The sequence below is a fragment of the Akebia trifoliata genome, chromosome 11 (assembly GCF_017979445.1).
Source record: "Akebia trifoliata isolate Shusen 1 chromosome 11, ASM1797944v1, whole genome shotgun sequence".
NCBI classification, from domain to species: Eukaryota; Viridiplantae; Streptophyta; class Magnoliopsida; order Ranunculales; family Lardizabalaceae; genus Akebia; species Akebia trifoliata.
In genome coordinates this window covers 36,015,280-36,041,858 of record NC_141385.1, presented here as the reverse complement: position 1 = coordinate 36,041,858, position 26,579 = coordinate 36,015,280, and the positions used below count along the sequence as shown (strand labels likewise).

Sequence of the window (26,579 nt, the reverse complement as noted above, 5' to 3'; positions counted from 1 at the left end):
AAAAAATTCAGATATGAATATGGACACACTCATATCTGGCCCGAACCTGACATGTTTTAAGCCCTACCTAGAACATAAGACTTATAGGAAGGAGTAAGGTAATACATTAACGACCTCATAAGGGGATGATCCTAGTTGATGAATGGAATGATGTATTGTACCATGACCCTATTAATGGAAGCCAATTAGCCCAATGATCTGGATGGTCACCTGTCATGCATCGTAAATAATTTTCCAATCACTGGTTCACCACTTTGATTTAAGGATAGTAAGCTGAGCTCATGGTAAGTTGGGTGTCTTGATGTGTAAAAAGGTCTTGCCAAAACTTACTTGTAAAGACCGAATCATGATCACTAACAATGGTGGAAATCATTCCTGAAGTTTGAACATTTGATCAAGGAAAACTTATGCTACATCTATAGTCGTATAAGGATGGCTAATGGCAATGAAATGTGCATACTTGCTCAACCGGTCTACAACTACCAAAATCACACCCTCACCATGGATCGTGACAATCCTTTTATGAAGTCCATTGAAATTTGACTCCAACTTCGTGTGGGAATCAACAAGGTTTGTAGTAAACTTGGAGTTAATATATTTTCTGATTTATTTCTTTGGCACACATCGCACTGGGCGATATAAGTTTTCACATCAGCCTTGAGTCTAATCCAATGAAGTTCATTTAACATGAATTACAGTTTTGTGCACCCCTGAATGGCCCCCCTAAAGGACTTCCTCGAGTTGATTGTAAGATTCAAGTTTGTATATGGGCCAACCACAAGAATGCCCTTTGAGGTGGAGTATCCAAGACTCTTAGGGTATGTTTGATTGCACATGAAAAATAGAGTGGAAAATCAATTTCCATGGAAAATGACATTTTTCAAGTGTTTGATTGTACATGGAAATGGAAATTCATTTTCCACCCTATTCAAAAAGTCCACTAAATCATGGATTTCACTTTCCCACCCATATGGGTGGGAAAATGAAATCCACCTATATTTTCCATCATCAATTCTTCCCTAGCACCACCACCACCACCACCATTACACTAACCTCGTTGTTGTCGTCGTCACCATCGCCGTCTACGACCACCTTTTCTCTCTCTCTCTTCTTCTTTTTCTTCTTCTACATCCCTCACCTCCTCCGCCACCACCACCACCACCACGTTCTCCCCCCATCTTCCTCACTTACCTCCGTCGTCGCCATCGTCGTTGCTGCCACCGTCGTCGTCGTCGCTACCTCCTCCGTCGCCCCCACCTCCTCCGTCGCCGTCGTCGTTGTTGCCGCCACAGTCATCATCACCGTCGTCGTCGCCACCGTCACCGTCACCACATCCTCCCCCTCCCTCTTCCTCGTCGTCGCCGCCATCGTCACCGTGGTCGTTGCCACATCCTCCCCCTCCCTCTTCCTCATCATCTTCCTCTTCCTCTCCCTCTCCTCTCATCTTCTTCCTTGTTTTCCTCTTCTTATTTTTTCTCATATTTTTTCCATGATTTTATCCAAGTGAAATCAAACAATGGAATTTGATTTTCCAACCCTACCTATTTTCCACAACTAATTTTCCATGGATTTCAAATTCCATGGAAAGTGATTTTCCATGCAATCAAACATACCCTTAGTGACAAAACCTTACTAGCAACGGTCACAGGTCGTCTTTCTTGCATTAAAATCGTTCCAAGACCACATCCCGAAGCATCACACTCTACAATGAACTCCTTAGTAAAATCTAGCATAGCTAGAAGCGGCGTAGTTGTTGTAGCCTCCTTTATTTTTTTGAAGGCAAGCTCAGCTTCAAAACTCAATAGAAAATCATCTTTCTTTAGCATGGCAATTAATGGCTGATACATCTACCTATATTCATATACGAAACATCGATAATATCCGTGAGGCCTAAAAAGCCTATAAGCGCCTTAAATGTTGTGGGCTTGAGCCAACTGACCATGTTCTCCACCTTGGTTAGGTCAGTTGCTACACCCGCATTTGTCCTATATGTCTTAAAAGTTTCGAATTGGGCTGATTTTTTATGAGGATCAAAAGTGATTTACAAATTAACGATATAAAATGAGCTGAGTTTTTGTGAGGATGATATCCTCACCATAGAAATCATCCTCACAAAAAATCAGCTCAATCCGAAAATTTTAAATCATATAGGAAAATTTTTGTCTCTCAACATTGTCCCTTGAAGGTTAACTAATCAAATCAATTTAGTTATAAAATCTGGTCAAACCACCTGTTTGATCCAGTTTTTGTCGTAATCATATTTTCTTGCTTTCAAAGACTATTTTTCAAGTTTGGCTCCAATCCTTGAAATAGAATTGTGGCAATCCCACAAAGGACATTTAGTAAAAGAAATTAATTAAAAGTAACTATAATATATTGTTTGAGGTTTGATTTGACCATAAAAATCTTAAATAAAGTAGATTCATTTGGCCATAAAATTATTTTTAAAGGTTTGGTTATTTTTCTCTCTTTATCAAATTCATGATTTTGATGACCTAGGTTAGGAGAACAATTATGGTGCTTTTTCACATGGGTTCACATCAATCCCCACATGAACCTATTCATGAAATCTATCAATAAAAATAATTGAATCTAATAGCAACTATAAACTCGGGAATCGTGCTCCCATGTGGCCAACAGGAGTATGTAATTATTAAAATTTATAAGGATTTATATAGCTTACTCTCTGATTTTACCCTTCTTGGTTGGCCCACTAGGCATTGTATCTTTAGATCCAACATTATATATAAAATCGGGCATGATTTTAAAAAATGAAAATTACTTAAAGGACCCTAACGGAGGGATCTTTTCTAATTAGTCCTTGAGTTTTGAGCCATTGCTTGATAGTTCATTTAGTAAACATTTTATTTGTTAATGGTCCCTCAACCTCATCGCAAACTATAATATTTTTGAAATACCCAAACTACCCCCTTTTCATCTTCTTCACGTACAATGATTCCAATCATTTTTTATTTTATTTTTATATCGTAAATGATGAATGAAAACGATATATTTCTAATTGTGAACATTTAAATATATTTTTTTATATTTATTTTGATGATTTATAACACAAAATGAAGAACGAAGTTAAGATTCAAAAAAAATTTATATAGTGTCGAGCTCACCAATTTTTATTTATGGTCAAGTTCACTAGTTTTATTTATTGTAGAGCTCACCAATTTGTATTGCTGAGTTTGAATTTTTTTTTAAGAAATGTCGAATTCGACAAAAAAAATATTGAAACCAAAAATAAAATTGATGAGCTCGAGGTTGATAAAATCCACGCGTTTTCATTTTTCGAGTTTTTCCGACTAAAGTACGTACATATAAAGATCAACTAAAAACTTGACATAACAACTTGTGTAAATGATTTCAAACCAAAAGACAAACCATCCTTGATTGATTTTCATCCATAAACAAAGCAAATAAATAAAAATAAAAGTCTTAACTTTTTTATATACATCTTCAAAATACTTGAAAATGGATTCTTCTTCCATCTCAAATCTTTTCCATTGGAATGAAGTCTTCGAAACTCAACTAGTATGTTGGAAATCCAATTTTTTTGGATAAAAATGGTGAGTTAGAATGGTTGTGGTAGTTTTGACATTTCAAGCATAAGAGATATGTAGAGTGGGGTTTAGGGACTGATTAGAAGAAAAAAAAAAGTTTTACTAAATGGACTATTAAGAGAAACCCTAAAACTTAGGGACTAATTACAAGAAATCCCTCCGCCAGGGTCCTTTAAGAAATTTTTTCTTTAAAAAAATCAAAGTATATATAACATTGATCCTATACCAATGCTTGGAGTATAGGTCCAATTAGGTCTGTCAAGGTCTAGATTGGATTGGGGTCTATCTAACACCAATCCGATAATAATCGAATTAGATCTGGAATTGATTGGATCCAATCTTTGTTGGATTGGTTCTTTAATCAAATCTCAATTTTAGGATTTGGTTATTTAATCGGATCTCAATATTAGGATTTAAATCCAATTCGATCAATTGGATTTGATTTAAATAATACAATAAATTTCCTACATTTAGAAATTATATATATATTATATAATTTGGATAAATTCTCACATTTCATAATATCAGAACATGGTTGATCTAGAACTTTTTTTTATAGGTTGTCGAATTGAGGCCTTATTGGATTAAATACTTAGTTAAACCCACTTCCTTAAGCTAGATCTAAAGTTTTCCGCTTGGATTTCAGGTCTAGTGCAATTCTTCAACAGCCCTAGGCATAACATAATGGTGGTTCATATGCATAAATGAACTATAGAGAACTTGGGCAATTTGTATCTCTTCTTTCTTTTTTGTTGTTTTTAATGATTTATATGTTTGATGAATCTTTACCTTAGCATCATGTTCCTACCAAGTATTCCTTCTTTATTATATATTTATACGATAAAAGATAATAGTAGACTCCTTTCTACTACAATTTTGTGGGATATAAATATTGAGATAAACTAGTGGTCATATAACTCCGCTTTACTGCCTTTTTTCTTCTCACCCATTCAACTTTATTTTATTTCCTTTCCTTCCCTTTTTGAATAATACTCATTTAACTTCACTATCCTTCATCTTTTACCCCTTTAATCTTAAAAATGATTCGTGTTGTAAGCACAAGCAAATTCTGATTATATTATAATGAAAGAATGTGAGTATTATTTTCATAAATCCATATTAATTATATTTTTAATTATATATAGAAATATACTTGCATAATTTATTTATAACAATATCAAATAAATAAAAAATTAATATTTTAAAAATTATTTAATAAAATACAACAGTACTCTTCCCATGTTTATCCTTACATAAATAAGGGTTCAGATTCAATCTTGCACGCATCTTGATGATAATTTTCAATTACAATTGTGAGATATAAATGCCCATTCTAAATATGGTGGAGTGAGATCTACATTATCTCACTTTATTGACTTTTCTCTTCACACTTTTTACTTTTATTGTTTTTCTTTTCCTCTCATTTTTAATAACATTCCTTCAATTTTACTATATTTCTTCTCTTATCCTTTAACTACAATAATATCTCTCTAATTTTACTATCATTTCTCGTTAACTCCTTTCCACCACAACCTGAATAAACTCTAGTTCACTAATAAAATACAATGGTAAGACTTAAGAGCCAAGGTTTTGAGTTTTGACAAGTCTTTTCCCAAACAACATGTGTGTAACACATGCCCATTCCCTTATAGTTTATTATACAAGTGAAACATGTGAGCTGTATCATCATGTTATTTGGTCAATCATATTAATTGAGAATTTTTTTTATTTTTATGAGTGGTGTTGAAGTGATCTCAAAAATGCATCCATGGTTCCCATGCACTTTCACGGCAAAAAGTTCAATATGAGGTTCGAGCCTGAGGTCATGCATTATTCTTTTTTTATTTATAAAATTATTTATTTTTTCCTTAATCTTTTCTAAAGGGGTTGCAAGGTGTCAAAATTTGGTTATATTTTTTATAATTTTTTTTTTTATTTTAAGATTATCTTCTAATAAAAAATATGTATAAGAAACGTATTAGCTTACCTTTATATATATATATATCCACGAGAAACGTATCATCACAAATATTCAACAATTCCATAATTTAGAATAGTATGTCTATCTTTAAAGATTTGTTTGGTTGAAATTAGTACTTCGAAGTCAGGGGTTTCTCGTAATTTTATTTAGGATTCGTTTTAGATACGAAAACACATTTCCACGTCCATTGATGGGGCGAAAAAAAAAACTTTGCTCTTGCACTATATAGCAAAGTTTGATATACTTATCCAGACCAACACACCGTTGTTGATTGTGTGCATTTGGTGGGCTCTTCTATAGTCACAGAAAAAAAAAACATCTTCATGATCAATTATCAAGTAATTTTTGGTGCATTGGTCATCTATGATAATCAACACAATCAGGGAAAGTAGGTGGGCCCAAAAGATTGGATTTGGGAAAAATAATTTTTTCCCCCTCAAAATATGATTTTAGGTGTATGATTGTGCATTTTTCCTAAAAAATAAATTCATCCTCAAAGTAATTTTTCCTTAGAAAGAAATTTAATTTTTGCACCTTTGAATGTTATTTTCGCATGTCTACTCTCGTTTTGTTATTTTCAAAATTACGATAATTTAGTGAAATTTATTTTCTCAAATTCCCTTAAATATTTTTTCAAGGAAAATTTTATTCTTTGGAAAACAAATTCCTTGAAATCATTCATGGAAATATGATTTTTTTTCCACCGTGAATATTATTCTTTTTTACTATGTGAATTTAAATAATTAATCAAAATTTCAGTGATCATTAACAAAAAGAGACATTGACTTTTGATCAAGAGTTAAATTTAATCTTGCATTTTATAAGGGGTTAAATATAATATAACAAATTTTATAGGGATATTACTAAAATTTTCAAAAGAAAAATAGATTGCCAAGTGAGATCAATACGATTTTCTAGAGATCAAATTTCCTAAAAATCTTTGTAAACATCTTCCATCTAAGCTGCTCGTCGGATATTCATTGTCCAGCCTCGTTGGACGCTAATACTTTTCTTCCCTTAATACGTGGGTTGTCTTCATGGCCCATTTTGACTCATGACATACAAGTATGGCCCACGGTCTAATCAATTTAATTTATTTGGACTACACGTGTACGGTCAAGTGTCAACAATGTCTTTTATTTTTTATTTTTAAGAACAATTTAATTTTCGTTTTAATGACGTGGATAGTTCTTCACCGTTTTTACCGTTTATTTCACAGTCAGTAACGGTAGTACTAATAACTCTGACATTGACCCATAGTTAATGCTATATGAACAGTTTAGACCGTTGGATTCCCCTTGCGATTACGACAGGGATATCGATGAAAATAGCAATAACTTAGGTGTGACGCTTTACTGTTTGTCCTAAAGTGGATACTAAAAGGGCGCAACTTCGTCGCTGACGTTTCGCTTCCAAGTTTTGGAGTAACCCACTCCTTTATTGACACGTGGCTTTTCAATCTTTCAATTAATGACGTGCTTGGATATAATGCCGGAGTGACCTCGGAGGTGAACACACGGAAACATCTTGATGTGATGATGTGCACATGTCTGTAAATATATTTTCTTGAGCTATGCATAAAATAAATTTAAAGACATGCGCGCGCCACCACGTCAAGATGTCTTTCGCTGAGGTCACACTCTAACACGACTAATTTTATATATGTCATTGGGGGTGTCAACGAGTACCCATTTAACTGAAAATCTGGTTTGATTCCTTTTTATTGAAATTGATTAAAGCCAGGTCTAAAATGAAACTGAACCGATAGGAATCGAAACCGTTAGATTTTTTCTGTTAGAGAATAAGATGCACTGTATTAAAATGCATGAGATACATTGTGTCATTGTTAGTGTATCTCACACAAATGGAAGGTTGTGATGAAGGATATCCTAGAATATATATTGATATTTAGAATATATTAATTAGAATATTCTAGAATATTTATATTAGGTAGTTTTTATATATCTTGGTTGCTGTAATGTCTATAATTACCCTATTGGGGCTTTTGTAATATTCATTCAAGAATTATTCAATAAAATTCATATTTTCTACACTTTCCATGGATACTTGTGGGTACCTCGAAATCGATTTATTTTATCATTTTTGTTCGTATTATAGATGATTTAAGGTATTCTCTTGTAACAAGATTAATGCATATTAGGTAAAATTCTTTAATTTTTCGTATAAATTATTGATTGGAACTTAAAATGAACTATATCTTCTAAAAAAAATATTATTTATAACTAAGGAAAAAAATTAATTTGTATCTTTAGTATAACAAATTATAGCTAAGTTAATAATTTTGTAATTTTATATGTTAATTTTTTGAAAGAAAAACAATTTTATACTAATTTAAAATATATATTTTTCTCATTAGAATTTTGAGAATTGAAATCTATGGGTACCTATGTTTTTTTGGCAATTCTGATTTTGATTCCATTTATTTTGGAACTGGACTCAGAACCAACAAGAGCTAGAATCGAATAATGTAATTATTATGATTTTAAGTTCTTAAGGAATCAAATCAGAATCGACCAATTGACACCCCTATATGTCACTGTGTTTTACAAACTATAGTAACAAAGACTGGATCATTGGGGTTTCATTCAGATACATTCAAAATTTTTTTAAAGGCAAAAATTGGGAGATATATGGATGATATTTTTTGGGTTCCTTACCAAAACCTATATCTTTAATCTCCCTAGAATCCCTATCTTGCTCTTTAGATTTGAATGTTAAAGAAGAAATTAATGATAAAATGACATGTTAAGATATATGCGATTTGTACATGGCTGACATGGCAAGAGCGTAAAATCATAGATCTTTTTCGTTGTGTATCCCAGCAAAAAATATATATGGTTCTGTGCCCTTGCTACGTTAGTCGCATACAAACCATGTATGTTTCAAAGCATCTTTTTATTATGATTAAAGAAATAAAAATTTGAAGGTAAGTGGTAAATTTTGTTTTACTATATTCAACGATTAATTGATAAATCAATTTTTTAATTAGTTGATTTAACTGACTAATCTCTCATTCAGAGATTTTTTATTTTTTTTTGAAATTTTAGAAAAAATGGAAAGATTTCTGTGACTATGTTTTAAATTGATGACATGCCCCTCACCCCGATCTCCTCTTGTATATTAATGAATAAGTGATCTCAATACCACCACCACCATCATCATCATCGTTGTCATTTTGTATAGACTAAGTAATCTCAATACAAAATTGGGTAATTAGCTCGTGACATTATTTGACCCATCAACTTATGGTCCACTCCTATCCATGAGCCTGATTCAGTTTTTTTTCGAGACTTAAGTTCGTCTGACTTGAAATTTGCCCTGATTCGACCCAAGTCTATAAAAGGGTTGGGCAGGCCTAGGCCTTACTCGACCAGCTACTCAACTTGTTTATATGCCCATTAGTCCAATCAAAGCATTGACTTATTGCAACCCTAGTTGCAAGCTTATCATGATGATCATCATCATCTTACCCAAGAGGTAGAATAACAATGGTTTTGTTGGAAAAATAAATTAAGGATTTTTAAATCATTTTTCATTCATCTATGGGGCATATAACTAGGGGTGTCAATGGGTCGGTTCTAGTTTGATTCATATCTAGAATTGGTACCATCATATATTTGCTGTTTTTTATTTTTGTTAGTTTCGATTTTGATTTTAAAATTAGTGGAATCAAAGCCATAATCACCAAAAATCATGGGTATGCAACGATTTCAGTTCTCAGTAAACTGATGAGACAAGAAAAAAGATAAAAATATTGAGTGATAGTAGCATTCCCTTTCCTTTCAAGAAAATTTATTTTAATCATAAAATATAAAGAAAAATATTATTTTCAAATCACTGAAATTTTTTTTTGTTTCCAAAGAATACAACACATCATCAATAAAAACATCAACAACATAATTACAATTTATTTTAGTAAGAATAAGAATACGAGTTTACCTTTTTTAAAGATAAAAATCTATCTTCTTTATGAGGGATAAGCTGATGGGAAATATGAACATTAAGTTAAAATACATTATTTATGCAGAAACTAGAAAAAATTGTTACGTGATATATGATTGGGATCGGGTGACTCATGATAAAACACATGATCTCAACCTTGTAGACGTGAAATCCAACAATAAAGATCTAGATAACACAAATCTAGAGGATACCTATGTCAAGATAAATCTCAATTGTTGGATTTTATGGTTGCATGATTGGGATCATGTTTTTTTTTTTTTAATGATTCAAAGCATACCAACCAGTATATATTAACTTAAAAAGTGTAAGGAAATATTGAACCATTTCTAATTTAAAATATTGCCGTACTGGAGTAACATTGTGGGGGGACATTTCTAACGTTGAAGTGTGTAAGAACCATAGATTATTGTCATTGAGATACAAGTGAGATCTCGATGAAAGCATCTATGGTTCGTACACATTTTCACATCAAAAATGCCCCCATCCCCCTATAATGTTACTTCAGCATTATCTTTAAAATACTATAAAATTAAATCGATTATGAGTTCCTTCGTTCCGTCAGGGCCGAAGTGCGTCAGATTACATTTCTTGTAGTGGGGTAGGGGCCTACATTTGTTGGGAACAATTGAGAACAAAATGGCAAACGGGTGCGTGACACGTTGGAATCTACCAATCAGTTCGGGCCAAATCCTGAATCAAACATAAAAGCATTGTTTAATGAGCATGCATGTAGTATTAGGTAGTTGGTCAAGTAAAGACTAACCAAGCCAATGATGCATAGCCCTTGTCAAGTAAAATCAATTGATTCCAATACCTATAAGTTCGATTTCTTTCAAGTGGGTATTAAAAATTGGTATATGAAAGGTATTAAAAATTATTTTAGAGAGTTTCTATTGCCACACTAACTTTTGATAACACCACCTCAAGATGTATGTTACATCTATATATGAATTGGGGTGGTGTAAGTAAAAGTTGGTGTGACGATATAATATATCTTTTTTATTAATGGTCCCTTCACATTCACAACCCTAAGTGTCACCAGTTTTGAAATGATAGGAATCTGACGAAAAAGTGAAGATGCTACGTGTTATATAAATAGAAGGCTTGACCAAAATTTTGATGGTGACAGGCCGCTCAAAAGTTTTTTCCCCTATTAAACCCGTTAGTGTGGGGAATTGGAAGAGAATGGCAGTTTCGAAATTTCTATGGATTACAGGGGAAGTTACAAAAGGTCTCAACCGCTGCTACGTTATATATTTTGTCAGCGGAGTCCAGCTGTGTAAACGTAGTTGGACTTGTCGAGACTTGCTTCCCAAAAGGAGAAGCTAAAAAGAAAAAAAAGTGAAACCATTTGAAGTAAAGAAGAAAGAACAACAGAACAGAGACAGAAGAGAGGAGAGAGAGAGAGAGAGAGAGAGAGAGAGAGAGAGAGAGGTTTTCTTCTTCGATCTCTAAATCGAAAGGTCTGTGTGTAGTTCCTATCTACCTTTAATCTCTGGAATTTCTTTTGATCTTTTAATTTGAAGCTGTGTTAGTGAAATTCCTATGAGATTTGAATAGTTTTTGGGAATCTGTGTTTTGATGTGTGGATTTCGTAGTACAAATGTAGAAATTATCAATTAGAATAGTAGATCTTGCAACTGTTTTCTGGAAGAATTTCAATTTCTGATTTGCCGCTTATATTCCTGTTTTGGTGTTTCGTTCTGTTTGAAGTTTAGCTTTTGATGAAGAAAATGTGATCGTTATGAACATGCATGAGTAATTTGTGCAATTTTGTTTGTTTTTTGAACTTCTTCGAGCTTTTGATGAAGAAAATGTAATCGATATGAACATGTATGTGTAATTTGTGCAATTGTGTTTGTTTTTTGAACTTCTTTGAGCTTTTGATGAAGAAAATGTAATCGATATGAACATGCATGTGTACTTTGTGCACCTTTGTTTGTTTTTTGAACTTCTTTGTTACCGAAAACATTCTTAACTATCATTAAAAAAAAAAAAAACAGTAGATTGTGGTATATAATGACAATTAAACAACGTAAATTTCAAATATACTGAAACTAATAGCAATTGAGCTTGTCAGAAATCAAGTTTACTAACCAAAACAGAAATCGAACCAAAATAACATTAGTGATTGACCACCAAGATTGTGTAAGTAATATGTATAAAAATCAGAAGTAATCGTGAATTTGGAAAGTAGAAAAGTGAGTGAGATGCATGGGATAAAATATCATGGAAGTTATTTCCGAAGGAGTATTTTAAACTTTGGAATTAAGCACCATTTCAGTAAAAGGTGTCTTCTTTCAAACACCATTTAAACAAACAGACATGTTTGTTCACAGGAAAATGTGTCTTTTTCCAATAATTGTGATTCTTGATTGTCTTTAAAACTACTAGGAGTTTGCATTCTAGAAAACTACTACAATTTTTTTATCTCTCTCTTTTTCAGTCTTATATTTTCAGAATTCCTGTCTATAGAATTTGGTGATTTTGTTGTATCTTAGAGGTGAATTGCTTGGAAACCAATAACAAAATTGATTGAGTGGGGGTAACTAGCACCTTAAAGATAATGTCTCAGACATGCCTCAAAATCACATGAAAATCTTGATTTATATTAATTCCGTAGCAATTTTCTTAACAATTTTAAGGTGTAATTCGAAATGGAATCAGAATCTTATATGACATCTTTCAAAGTGATGAATCAAGAGTTCATTAAATTGGACAGATTCAATGGAACCAATTTTACCTGCTGGCAAGACAAGATGTTGTTCCTACTTATTGCCTTGAAGATTTCATATTTACTTCACCCAAATCTGGCATTACTACCAGAACAGAAACCTAATGATACTGACCAGATTAAAACAGAACGTAAGAAACATGAAGAAGATGAAGTTGTTTACAAATGATTGTTAAGAAAATTACTATGGAATTAGTATAAATCAGTATTTTCTTGTGATTCTAAGGCGTGTCTGAGACACTATCTTTAAGGTGTTAATTGCCCCCACTCAATCAAGTTTTCTGTTAGGTTCCAAGCAATTCACCTCCAGGATACAACAAAATCACCAAATTCTGCAGGCAACAATTATGAAGAATTTCTTCAGAATTTTACACGAAAATATAAGATTAAAAGAGAGAGAGGTAAAAAATTGAAGTAGTTTTCTAGAATGTAGACTCCTAGTTTTAAAGACAATCAAGAATTACAACTCTTGGAAGAAGACACATTTCCCGTGAACAAACATGTTTGTTTGTTTAAATGATGCTTGAAAGAAGACACCTTTTGAAAGAAGACATCTTTTGAAAAAGAAGACAAATTTTTCTGAAATGGTGCTTAATTCCAGAGTTTAAAATAATCTTTTGGAAAAAACTTCCATGGAATTTATCCAGTGCTTCTCAATTACTTTTCTACTTTCCCACTTAGCACTATATTCTAAATACAACATTGCCCCACTTAGAATATAATGTTAAGTCTTAGTTAAATATTGATATCCTCATGCATATAAGAAGGTATCTTTCGACTTAAACCTTCAATTAGTGTAAGTAATTCAAATACCTAATGAAGTCATTGGTGGCCTAAGCTTAAACCAAGATTCCTATATATTAAATACGGAAAAACCACACATGATTTTATCAACTTTCGTAAATCATGTACTTCATCCTGGGTTTCATAAACATTTACAAAAGTAAATCCCAAACTTTTGCTAGAAGTCATACCACTTCTTATGTTTATATAGGTGAAGTTCCTTTAGTGTCCCCATTACTATAAACTCTTAACAAACTTCTTGAACTTCATTAAGATTATAAAAGTCATTCTTAAATAAGTGTAACAGTCACCTTTAAACATCTTGGAATGGATTTATCAATAAAATGATAAATAAAATCTTAGTGCTCAATCAGTCACTTAACTACAAATTGTTATTACCCATTAAACCTTAGAAAAGTTGTAGCCATTATAAGGTTGGGTTTCATTGTAGGTGACTTTATAGAAAGGATTTCAAAACCATTCCATTAGATGTACTTTTTACTAAGTCTCTCGAGAGTCCCTTAGTAAATGGATCCACCAAGTTGTTTTTTGACCTAACATGTACTATGGTTACAATTCCATCAAGAATTAACTGTTTGACATATTCATGTCTCAAGCTAATATGTCTAGATTTACCGTTATAAATTTTGCTATACGCTCTAAACATAGTAGCTTCATTGTCGCAGAGCAAAGAAATGCCTGGCATCGGTTGTGGCTACAAATCTATTTCTAGTAGCATATTTCGTAGCCATTGTGCCTTTTTGCCTATTGTCTCTAAGGCAATACATTCAAATTCCATTGTCGAATGTGAAATATACGTCTGTTTCTTAGAAGCCCAAGAAATAGCTCCACCACCAAGAATAAGAACCCAACTATACATCGACTCATTATCACTAGCACTAGTTATCCAACTAGCATCAGTGTATCCCTCTAGAACTGTAGGAAATGCGGTATAATATAGTCCCAGTTCAATAGTTCTTTTAATATACCCAAGGAGTCGCTTTCCAATGTTTTGTACTAGGATTATTTATATATCTAGAAAGTTTACAAACTGCAAATGAAATATCTGGTCTTATGCAATGCATTGCATATATCAAATTACCAATTGCACTAGCATACTGTAATTGAGCAATTGCCTCCTAGAATTCTCTATCACTTTAAATGAATAATCATATGGGGTACTATCTTCTTTAATTCCTAAATATTGAAATTTAAGAATCACTTTCTCTACATAATGAGATTGACATAGGCGTAACCCCTATTATGTTTCTTTATTTTGATCCCAAAAATAGTATCAACTTCATTAAGATCTTTCATCTTGAACTTTGAAATTAGATACTTTTTAGTTTCGTCAATTCCTTTCATATTACTCTCAAATATAAGCATGTCATCTACATAAAGACAAATGATAACACCATAATCTTTTGTGAATTTAGAATAAATGCATTTATCAGCATTGTTAGGCTTAAATCCATGAGACAAAAACACAAAATCAAAATTTTCATGCCATTGCTTTGGTGCTTGTTTTAAACCATACAATGACTTAACTAATTTACTAACTTTATTTTCATTTCCAGGCATAACAAACCCTTCTGGTTGTTCCATATACACCTCTTCATCATGATCATCATTTAAAAATGCAGTTTTAACATCCATTACATGTACATATAAAGTATAAATAGAAGCTAAAGCCATAAATCCTCTAATGGATGTTATTCTGGCTACTGGTGCATATGTATCAAAATAATCTATTCCTTCCTTTTGTTTGAATCCTTTGGCTACCAATCTAGCCTTGAAGGGTTAAATAGACCCACCAGTATTGTATTTTCTTTTAAATACTCACTTATACCCTATAGGTTTAGATCCATGAGGCAAATCTACGATCCAAGTATTATTAGATAATATTGAATCGCATACATGGGCTATCTCTTCCCACTTATTTCTTTTTAAAAGAGACATGATCATCTTAAATCTTTGCCAATGTACGTTGGCTTGTTGTAAATATGGTCTTTGAAGTCTCTATCATTAAAGCCATACACTCCCTCCACAATTTTGTAATATTGAAACCTAACATGCATCCATTAACATATCTTTCACCTTAATGGCTTTCTTGTCTCAATTAGTAACCATCCCTTGAATCTCTAGAGCTTTAAGTACACAATGGCCAACGTCTCCATTGACAAATCTCTGATGATGTTGATGTCCATATTCCCAATTTTTTCTTCTTGAAGCATCACTAAATTTTTTGTTTTTTTCTAGTCATGTATTTGACAATCAGTCCTTATTTCTATTCCCCATGCATTCCAACATTCCACATTCCAAGACAAAATCTTCATTGTTACTGTGGATTTCCTCTTTTACAACTACGTTCCCCCACATACATCTCCACGTCTGTGTTCAACCTTCTTAGTAAACCACCAAATGCATTTCATTGAGTTATATTTTGGAAGAGATTAATTTGAAGTTTATCACTTAAACACTTGATGTAATTTTGGCATTTCCATTTCTTCCTTTGTTATTTCCTTTAACGACAATTGATTTAAGAGGTTTGCAGAACTCTCTTGTCTCATTTTGAGGTAGTCCCAACATTAATGCTGATGTCCATGACATTGTCAGTAACCCATTTTGAAGGATCAGCCTCCTTTACCAAATGTAGAAGTTGTATGTTGAGGAAAATTACAATGGTCTAACTTCTATCATCAAGGCTTATCATCAAAATTCGGAGAAAAGGAAAGTTGCACTTGATAATTGGGATAGTAAAGATCTTAGGTTATTTGATGATATTGCCCCAAAAATTACCCAATTTTTGCCTCTTGACATCCACTAAATGATGGACACCCTCATTATAAGCCTTATTAGATGTTGGAAAAATACTGGCATTGCATTTTTATTTTTTTTTTGCATGGAGATCTGAACTTTGGATTAACATCAGGATAAAAACCTTGGACTTGGCGCTTGAAATTGGGGTTGTTTCTAATAAGTAATAACCAAATAGTGGTTTACACTTGTCTCAAGGTAGAAAGTGGTGCATTCTTAGCAACCAGTTGGGTTCTGCTCGTATCTTGCAATGAAGGAGAGAGATAAAAAAAGTAAATAATAAAAACCCAGATCCCACGTTGTGATTACTATTAGTTGGGTGGGAGAACTAACCAAGGTTGTATAAAAACTAGAGGGGAACAAGTTGAACTATTTAGTAAAATACCGACCATTGTGGAACTCAAATGAGAGGGGTACCCCTGACATTGAGGTAGAATCACCACATTGGGAAAAAAAAGAATCTTTAGAATTTGGCACACCAAACTTATTCAAAGGGGCGTGTGCTCTTCTAGAACAGAAGGAAACTTCTTTTTGATATGCAAACAGAATAGTTGAAGATGCCCCTAGACTATGAAACTTTCTAGTTTGACCAAAACAATGGATTTGAGGCTGGTACTGTTTTTTTACTCGCACATGTAGATGATCCACACTAGGCTTAGGCCACAAAAGTGTACATGCCAACTGAGCTGAGACAAGATTTAAATGAAGAATGGTATGATCCAAACACTTTCTCTTGAGCTTTAGATATTTTGATGGCATCACTAGCTTTGATATTGTGGTAGCCATAATATTTACTCTACTTAAGTATTTTTTTCCACACATTATATGTTGCCCCCTCCCTTTGTCCACCTACTAGCTAACCAAACGGTTTTTACTTGGATTTCAAAGGTATATGGTAGTTTTCAAATGGAACCTACTTCTCACTAATGATTTGGTCCTCCTGAAACCCATGGGGACCATATTCCTCCAATAGACTATATCCAGAAACACTTTGAAGATGAACCCTGTATTTGAAATTGAAACAAATCGTATAATATTTCTCAATCCATGCTTCACTAGCTTTTTTGCATGGTCCAAATCAGTTGGGTTTGGGAATGGATAATCAACTTTCATAAACCTCTTGCTAAATCGTTAATAAAATGTAAAATAAAAGCTTAGGCCCCTTAAGGGGAATATTATTATATGGAATACACAAATTTTTTGAGGAGGGATTTGAAATTGAAAATTATTTAGGAGAATCTACCACAAATAGCCAAAAATAGGAAGGGGTATCATCATTGTAAAAAATAAAAGTAAAAAAGATCAAAAGGTTGTTCAAGGAGAAAGAAATTGGTTGGAGACAAAAACTCAAGAGTGGGATTGCTCATGAAAGGGGAAACTAATGAGGTTTTTAATAGGGTGTCAATGGTAGAAGAAAAGGCAATATGCTTTTTCATTTGAATTTTTGTAAGTTGACGTTGGATGATAAAGGGGAGATTAGAGGAGTGGGATATTTTATGGGAACTTGTATAAAAAACTGGTCCCTAATAGACCCATCTTGGATTGTGTACCATTCAAAATCATTTGTCTGTCATTGAGCAATTGGCTGGGACACCTTGATGATCTTGGATTCTTACTCTGAATGAAGAGCTAGATGGAGATAAATCCTATGTCTTGATGTCTTTCTCTAGTCTTTATTCAGATCTTGTTGCAAAAATAATGGAAATCATATTCATGTAGCTAGTGCAATTCTTCTATCATCATGGATACCTAGATATCTGCTCCAATTGTATTTTTTTCGCTTTAGTGTCAAAAGATGAGGGGATGATAACATTTCCAATTTTGAGATATATTAGCCTATATTGCAAAAACCTTGAATTCTAGAAACTTGAAAGTCCTTCCTTTTATGAATAACATATTTTTGATAGGGTCCTATTTACGAATGGATATATGAAATTTAGAAGTCAAAATTTTTAGGGATTGTTTGTCGTATTGACATGGAAAATTTTTATGACCACATCTTCTTGGGCTTCCGAGATTATCTTTTTTTTTTTTGTGTGCCTATCGTGGGTATCTCCACCCGTTGGGTGAGACTAATCCCACCGTTCACACGCATCGCCCCCTCGGAAAGTCCTACGTGCAACTGGTTGAGTCGAGGGTAATTGGATTAAAAAAAAAGAGAGGGCATTTTTAGTTCTCGATCCGGTAATCTAGAAAAGTTCGTGACAAGGTGATCTCCTCTCCCTTTTCCTTTTCATCATTGTGGTAGAACCGCTTAATTGAATACTCTTGGGGTTTGAGACTAGGAGATCTCTCTCATATACAATCACAAGTGATGCAAAAACAACTAGGTTTTGTTAAAGGGTTTCGTTTGTTGCTTTGAAGAAGTCTCAACGCATAGATGGTTTTGAAACGACAAACTAAACACTTTTAAAACTACATGGTAGACTAGAAGTCCATCTGCACCCACAATAAATTTTTTTTTTTTTTTTTTTGTTTTTTTTTTTGGGGGGGGGGGGGGGGTGGTTCTTGGGGATCAAAGGATAAGGGACATGAGAATGGTTAGCATTTGACATTGGAGGAGGTTTGTGGAGGAATGCATAAGCCTTTGGAGAAAACTTACCATATAAAGACATAAAAGGAAAAAAAAATTGCTGGGATAGTGGGGGAACCAATTGTCCCAGGGCTGTAGTGTTTGTAAAGGCATCCTCAAGGTCCGTCAGGAATTTTCTATTGGGATTTGCTTTATAGTTGGTAAGGGAAATCTGCTCAGGTTTTAGGAGGATAAGTGGTGAGCAAGGTTCTTTAGAGGGGTAACTTCCTAGTTATCTTCACTTTCTCTTCCAAGAAACGTTGTTCAATAAAAAATTTCATGATTTGGACAGGGGAAAAGATGAATTATAGGTTTGGATCCAGGTAAAATCTAAATGAATGGGATATAAATTTGGTTCTGGCATCTTGTATTACTCTTTGATGCAAGATAGTGAGGGAAGAGGATGATATAAGGGATAAGGAATCTGGTTTGAGATCTGGGTTAAAGATTTGGTTTAAGTTAGGATTGCCATAAAGGTTTTTCTTCAAAAAACCATTCTCTACGATGAAGATTTTAGATTCACCCGAGATCAAAATGCTTGCCATCTTCAAACCCTAAAATTTAGAACATGCCTTGCCACCTTTCACCTCCTGTAGACCAAAGGACGCTTCTACATAAGACTTCTCCATAGAGGCCAAAAAGCTTATATATTCAAGCAGTAAGTAAATCTGCATGGGGTTTTCGCAAATGGTCTCCTTCATGCAAGAACTACTCAATGACGCCACCTGGAATGAATTACCATGCATGGCCTTATGGTTTCTGATTACCAGATTTCTCCAATGCTTTGATGCCAACTTGAAATTATCCATGGTTGGGTTTTTTTTCCTCACCCTCTCATGGTGATGTTTGGCTTCTTGTACATCTGTTTTCTATGGTTGGGTAATATGAGTGCTCATTTCGTTGCTTCATGATTCATTTCAGTGGATGTTTTTAATGGAATTATCTCATGCTTGGGAACATATTCAATAAATTTTACTCATAAAAAAAAAAAAAAAAAATGCTTGGGAACATATTTATCTGGGAGTTCTTTGTGGTCCAAGACTATTTCTAATTAAAGTCTGACACTTCAGGTGGTCATTTTGCAGGTTTTAATTAGATCTCACATCACATTGTATCACTCTGTTCTTTGCTGGCTATGTTAATCCCTCTTCAAATATAAATTATTCTTAGTTGGAAGTATCATGGCAGGACCAACAATGTATATGTGTACTGTGGGAATGGTAGCCTTGAGAAGTGGTTTGCCATCATCAGAGCATCCAGCACTTTCATAAAGGTGGCTCGACATTTTGGGGAATTTTCTTTATGTTACACTTGATGCCACGGGGATTAGTTCCATTTTCTTTACATAGATTCATGAATAGCCTAAATCTACCCTGTCTAAATGGCTACTAAGATCATACATATACATGCAACAGGAGCTGTTGGTTTACTTGTTTTTTGATGTTCTTGTGAACTGTGATGCATCCAGCGCTGAACCATGGCCACCTCTGTGGGTACATTCTGTTGGGAAACCTTTTCATATCTATGCTTTTCCTTAGTTCAGGGTATTATATGAGCGAGGACATTGGTTCAGAAACCTCATTCCACAATTATTTAGAATCAGTTCTAAGCAATGGACACAAAAGAAGCAGCTCTCATCTGATGAAAACATCATCTTCTGTACTCCTATTTAATAAGTCAGTGTCTTGTGAGGAGGATCTTAAAGGTTTTGGTTCATTGAACACAACCTGCCTGCTAAATTCGAGCTTGTCTTTGGATCATGATCTCTATGTATTTGGGACAGGAAATCTAGAGGTTCTCCCACATGTTTCAATAGTATGCCCCATTGAAGGCTGTTCTATAAGTTTCAACATATCAGGCAATGTTAAAGTGGGTCGGTATGCAGCTTTAGTTGCTGGTTCTGTAACTGTTTGTGCCACCAATCTGACTCTGGATCATGACTCAACCATTAATACAACATCCTTGGGTGGACCAGCACCTGCTCAGACTAGTGGCACACCAAGTGACCATGCTGGATCTGGTGGAGGGCATGGAGGTCGAGGTGCTTCCTGTGTGAAACGTAATACGACAAATTGGGGTGGGGATGTTTATGCTTGGTCTAGTCTGTCTGACCCATGGAGTTATGGAAGTAAGGGGGGCAGTACATCTGATGAAAAACAATTTGGGGGTAATGGAGGAGGACGCTCAAAGCTTATTGTGAAGGATGTACTGTATTTAAATGGATCTGTAACTGCTGAAGGTGGTGAAGGTGGTCTTAAAGGGGGAGGGGGGTCAGGAGGGAGTATCGTTATTCAAGCCTTAAAGCTGTGAGTATAGCTGTTCCTCCATTTAATTCTGTCAAAATCAATTTTATTTATGCAAAAATAGAAAAATTGCTTGTTTTATTATTGCAGAAAATTTAGAATTTTATTTGCAAGTTTATGAATTCTATTTATGTATGTTGCTCTAAATTTTGGTTCATATTTAATTGTTAGGAAAGGAACTGGTACTGTAAGTGCAGCAGGTGGGAGGGGATGGGGTGGTGGTGGGGGTGGAAGAATATCATTGGATTGTTACAGCATACAAGATGTAGCAGTCACTGCACATGGTTTGTACTAAATGCATATATTTATTTGACATTTATTGGTGGAAGCACCTATCCTTACTCTCGAAATTCTGTCTAGTTAGTTATTTATTTATTCTTTTTTTTTTTTTAAGGGTTCTTGTCTCAACTGTTGTGTTTGCAGTAATGTTATATGCTAAAATTAGTATAAGCTGGGTAATTTATTCATTTCAACAATTCTTGATATATGTTTCTCATGAGCTGCATACCGAACAAGGAGATATTACATGTCTCCACCGAGTTGCTGTGATGTTTATATATATTTTGTTTAGAGGAGGCCAAAGTGGCGCTCCCATCTTTTTGATAAGTTTGTAATTCGGGGCCATCTCGTCCCCTTTTTTAATAAAATTTTATCTTATAAAAAAATAAATAAAAATAGTTTCAGTTATTTATGATAGCAAATTTATAGCCAAAACGAGCCCATAAAAGTTAATTGCAATCAACACTATAATTCTTTTTTATAATTTTAGTTTCTTTCCTTTTAGGTAGGAAAGCTGGTGTAGGTGGATATTGAACCCAGGTTTACATAATTATCACTCACAGACTTTATCAACACAAAGGCGACAGTATGCAAACTGCAGTTTACATTTACAGACTTTTTCAGCACTCCTTGATTTTAATTTTTGAAAGCAACAATGCGAAGGAAAGAATGTTACTCTCTAGCTATCTGACAATGGATTAGTGGATAGTCTGGAACATGTAACACTGAAGTACATGAAAAAAATACCACTACCAATGGAAGGGATAGGAGAAAATTGTAGGGGATGGTTGATTGATTAGAATGAAATGGTTGGAACAAAGAGAATAAGTGGAAAATACCAGCTATTAAATCTGTGGCTTTTGAATAAATGATCCAAAAAGTCCCAAAAGAGGTAGAAGAGCAATGGCACCATCCGAACTTGAGTTATTAGGGAAATAAGTCATTGAGAGCCCTCAACTCTGGCCAGCCTAGAAAAGTGAGCTCTTTCACTATTATCGTGCCTCTGCCACTCTTTCAGGCATGTTTTTACCGTGTGGTTATTTCTATATAGTATCTTAAAGGGACCATGGCACAGAGAAGATGATGCTTTGCTGAAACTATTGGAATGTGATGTAGTAAGGCACCGGGAAAGTTTGAATCTTTGCAATTCTGAAGGCTTTTAAACAGGCATTACTTCTTCCCACTCATGATTGGCTTACTTGCATCTTATCCCTATTTTTGGTCCATTTGATCAAAAATTGCTTCTCCAAGTGGGCTGTAAAAAGTGCAGTCTATCCCTGCCTGCAGTTGGTTGGTTTCAAAGTGGAATCCATAGTAGTTAGGGCTAGAGAAAGAACAATGGTGGTTACAAAAAAAAAAAGAACAAAAAGAAAGAAAGAAAGAACAATAGTACTTTCTTGTTGAAAATGGCATATTACCTCTATTGATTTCTATTGACACCTCTATTACTAAAACCATGGCCTTGATCCCTTAATCATGATTTGTCTCCCCTTGCTTAACAAAGTCATTTTCCACAATCAAGGAAAACTATAGTCGGTTTTGTCAACCACAAGTTCAGGTTTGTTTACTTCTACAAGATTTCATTTGTGAGTCTCCTCCCCATTGTCCCATCTTTTTCGCTTAGTAAACGAAATTTTGTTAAAAAAAGAGAGAAAACTAGACAAGGGATTAAAAAGCGCTAGTGAAAGAAAAGATCACTAAAGCCCTAGAAAAACAAAGATACAATTATTTTTGTTGTATCTTTGAATTTGCATTGCTTGAAGTCTTGACAGATGGAGGACCTAGAGAAATGAAAGCCTATCTCCAAGACAATAACCTCAATTGACTCCTCTATTTTTCAAAGAGATCCCATTGTTCATTCCCTTCCAAAGAGCAAACTCCAAACAAAAGAAAATTCTAGAGCATCTTCCCTTTTTTGGAGTAGTCTTTTTTTTTGGCAAGTGCTTTTTCTTCCATAAAGTCAACCACTTGTGGGAAGGAGGGCTTGTTAGGAGTTGCCCGATCTCTTTCTAATTTGAGAACATGTGGCTCCAATACCATATCTTCACATAGATGATTCAGGAGTGGTGGAAAACTGAAAGCTAGATAGGAGAGAGGAAAAATCTCATGGTTGGGTATTGTGTTCAAGCACAAACTGAAAGCTATTAAGGAAAAATCTCATGGTTTGGTAATAAAAAAACATTTGGGCTGGTGGAAGTAAAAGAGGTGTTAGATGAGATTGAGGTGCTAGATATGAGAGAGGAAAGAGGGGCCTTTCAACTGAGCAAAGAATATCTAGAGTCAATCTTAAGGCGAGTTTTAAAGAATAGTGGCAACGGAAGAGGTGAAATGGAGACAAAAATCAATAGTGAAGTGGTCAAAGAGTGATGATAACAACACAATTTTTCCATAGGATGGTTAGTTACCATAGAAGGATGAGCCATCATTTCAAAGTTAAAAGGTTGATGGGTTGTGGCGAAAGGACACGAAAATCATCAAGAATGGTGTGGTTGAGTTCTACAAAAAGTTGTACCCAGAGGATTTTCCAAGTAGATCCCCTTTAGACCAATTGGAGTTTGAAAGGATTTTGTTAGAGTAATGCATATTGTCATAAAGGTCCATGGAGGACAAAGAATATTTCGGACCATAGTAGGTATGAGTAGAGATAAAGCACTAGGTTTGGATGGGTTCTCTAAGGCATTCTTCAAAGTTTGATGGGAAAACATAAAAGAGGATTTGATGGTTGTTGTTTGTGACTTCTCTAATAAGAATTTTTTTTATCATGTTTCAAATCGCACCTTTGTGGCTTTGATCTCTATGAAGTTTGGGGGGGGGGGGGGGGGGGGGGGGGGGATAGAAGAGATCATACTTGAGGTTGATTAGTTTGGTGGGGGACACTTGCAAAATTATCTCCAAGTTACTTGCAGTGAGGATTACATCCTTGATGCCATGGTTTATCAGGTCAACTCAAGGTGCTTTTGTGAGGGGGAGACACCTTATATGGAATCCTCAATCCTCATGGTGAATGAATTGATTAAAGGATCAAATTTGGTGAGCGGGGTTTATGTCTAAGATTGACCTTGATTGAGTTTATGACCATGTTAGTTGAAAATTTCTAAGATATATGTTAGGAAAATGGATTTGGGGCAAAATGGATGAGTTGGGTAATGATATTCGTTTCTTCCCTCTCCTTTTTCTATTCTCATTAATGGGTCTACAACTGGTTTCTTCATAAATTCTAGGGGTCTCAGGCAAGGAAACCTATTATCTTTCATCTTGTTTATCAATATCGTCCAAGCTTTGAGAAGAATGCTATCAAAGGAAATTATAAATGGGAGCTTGTCAGGTTTTTCAATGGGTCAGTTGGGCCATTGGTCTCGCATCTTCAGTATGCGGATGATACCCTTGTGTTCGTTGATGCCTTTTTAGACCAAGTAAGGTTCATTACTAGGCCTCTCGTAGGTTTTGAGACCATGCTTAGTTTGACTTTGTATCTTTAGAAATGTAAAATTTTGTAGTTGGTAGAGTTAATGATGTGGAGTTATTGGCGGCACTGGTGTAGTGTCAGGTGGTACTTTTCTTCCATCTTATTTGGGTTTACCTCCGGGTGCATCGTATAATAATAAGGTAATTTGGGATTTGTTTATTGAGAGGGTGAGTTAAAGGTTGAACTTTTTGGAAAGCAATGTACTTTTCAAAGATGGGGGCAAAGATGATTTTTATAAGGAACATGTTGGCCAACATTCCAATATATTTCCTGTCTTTGTTTTAAATCCCAAAATGTGTGGAACTAAAGTTGGATAAGCTCTTCTGGGTTTTATGTGACAGGAGAAGGAGGGGGCAAGTAAATTCCATCTTGTGAAGTGGAGGTGCATTTGTTCTGCAAAGAAGTTTTGGAGGTTGGGTTTTCCCTACAATAAATAAATGAACACTGCAATGCTTGGGAAGTGGTTATGGAGGTTTGGATTTGATCTTGAGAGTTTATGGAGGAGCGTGATCAAAACTAAGTTTGGGGAGATGAGGTATGGCTAGGAAGTGCTTTCTTGACCTCTAAGAGGATTTTGTGAGGAATAGCCAAGTCTTTAACGACAAGGATCATTTCGAGCTAGACATAATAATCTCTATTATGATTTTTTTTGTGTTTTGGGTAAGATCTTTAAGGGTTTAGGGCTTTTTTTTTCTCGAAGACTCTATTGGTAGATGGGAGTGGGTTTGTTGTATTTCTATTGAGTAGTGGTGCTTGGGGGCTTTTGTTTTTCTTGCTGGTCACCTCGGCTGACTTTTACAATGATAAAAATTTTATTTACCAAAAAAAAAGTGGGGTGGTGAGGTCGTTGTATGGGTGCGGGGTTTAGAAATGCATTGTCGAAGTACAATATGAGTTTTGAAAGAAAATTGTGCTTAGAGTGGCGTATAGGGAAAGAATCTGAGTTTTGTCATTGTATGGGTGTGGGGTTTGGAAATGCATTGGCGAAGTACAATATGAGTTTTGTCGTTGTATGGGTGTGGGGTTTGGAAATGCACTGTCGAAGTACAATATGAGTTTTGAAAGAAAATTGTGTTTAGAGTGGTGTATAGGGATAGAATCAGATTTGGGATGATTGTTAGTGCAGTTCTTCCCCTCTTATGTAGGGGTTTGGAAATACATTGTCGAAGTAGAATATGAGTTATGAAAGAAAATTGTGTTTAGAGTGGCATATAGGGATAGAATCTGATTTTGGGATGATTGTTAGTGCAGGTCTTCCATGTAGGGGTGTCAATGGGTACCCATTTAACCGGAATTGAAAATTCCGGTTCCGGTTCCTTTTTTATTGAAGTCGATTAGAGTCAGGTCTGAAATGGAACTGGAACCGTTAGGTCCTATACGATGGGTACCTGGAACCAATTTATTTTGTCAATTCTTTTTATACTATTAATGATTTAAGATTATCTTTCATTTTAAACTTAATAAATGTTATTTAAAGCTCTTCAATTTTCCATATAAACTATGCATTGGAGCTTAAAATGGACCACTCTTCTAAAAGTTTGTTACTTATAAAGAAGATAAATTTTAATTTTTGAAAATAAAATCATTAACTCATGCCTTTAGTAGAACAAATTATAATCAAGTTGATAGTTTTGTAGATAATATACTAATTTTTTTAAAGGAGAAAAGGTTTTATAATAATTTGAAATATTTTTTTCTCATTTGATTCTTGAGAACTGGAACCATGGGTACCTGTGTTTCTTGGCAGTTCCAGCTATATTTATTTTAGAACCAGAACCAACAAGAACTGAAACCGAGAAAATATAATGATTCTGGTTCTAAGTACCTTAGGAACTGCACTGGAACTGACTCATTGATACCCCTGCTCTTATGGACTAACTTCCTAATCTGTTTGGTCTGTCTCAAAAAAAAAAAAAAAAAAGCATTGCTGATTCTATCCTTTCCGAGGCACTTAGGCTCAAATATATCTTGGGATTTCGAGTTTAAGAGGGTTGGTAACTGGGAGATAGTCTCAATCTCGAAATTGGTTAGTAGTATTTGATAAGTTGCCTTATTCCCGGAGGATGAAGATCAATGGCTGTGGGTTGTTAG

The 26,579-nt window shown here is 34.5% G+C and overlaps 1 protein-coding gene across 1 annotated transcript in view; it reads left to right on the top strand.

Annotated features, from left to right (window-relative positions):
• Positions 1-10,823: 10,823 nt before the first annotated feature.
• The window catches only part of LOC147391413 (MraZ), an 80,034-nt gene continuing 64,278 nt past the window's right edge, over positions 10,824-26,579 (top strand). Inside the window, exons 1-3 of the mRNA XM_086458225.1 lie at positions 10,824-10,997; positions 19,526-20,746; positions 20,915-21,027. Coding sequence (XP_086314351.1) covers positions 19,899-20,746; positions 20,915-21,027 — 961 coding nt within the window. The 5' untranslated portion in view covers positions 10,824-10,997; positions 19,526-19,898. The remainder of the gene's footprint in view (positions 10,998-19,525; positions 20,747-20,914; positions 21,028-26,579) is intronic.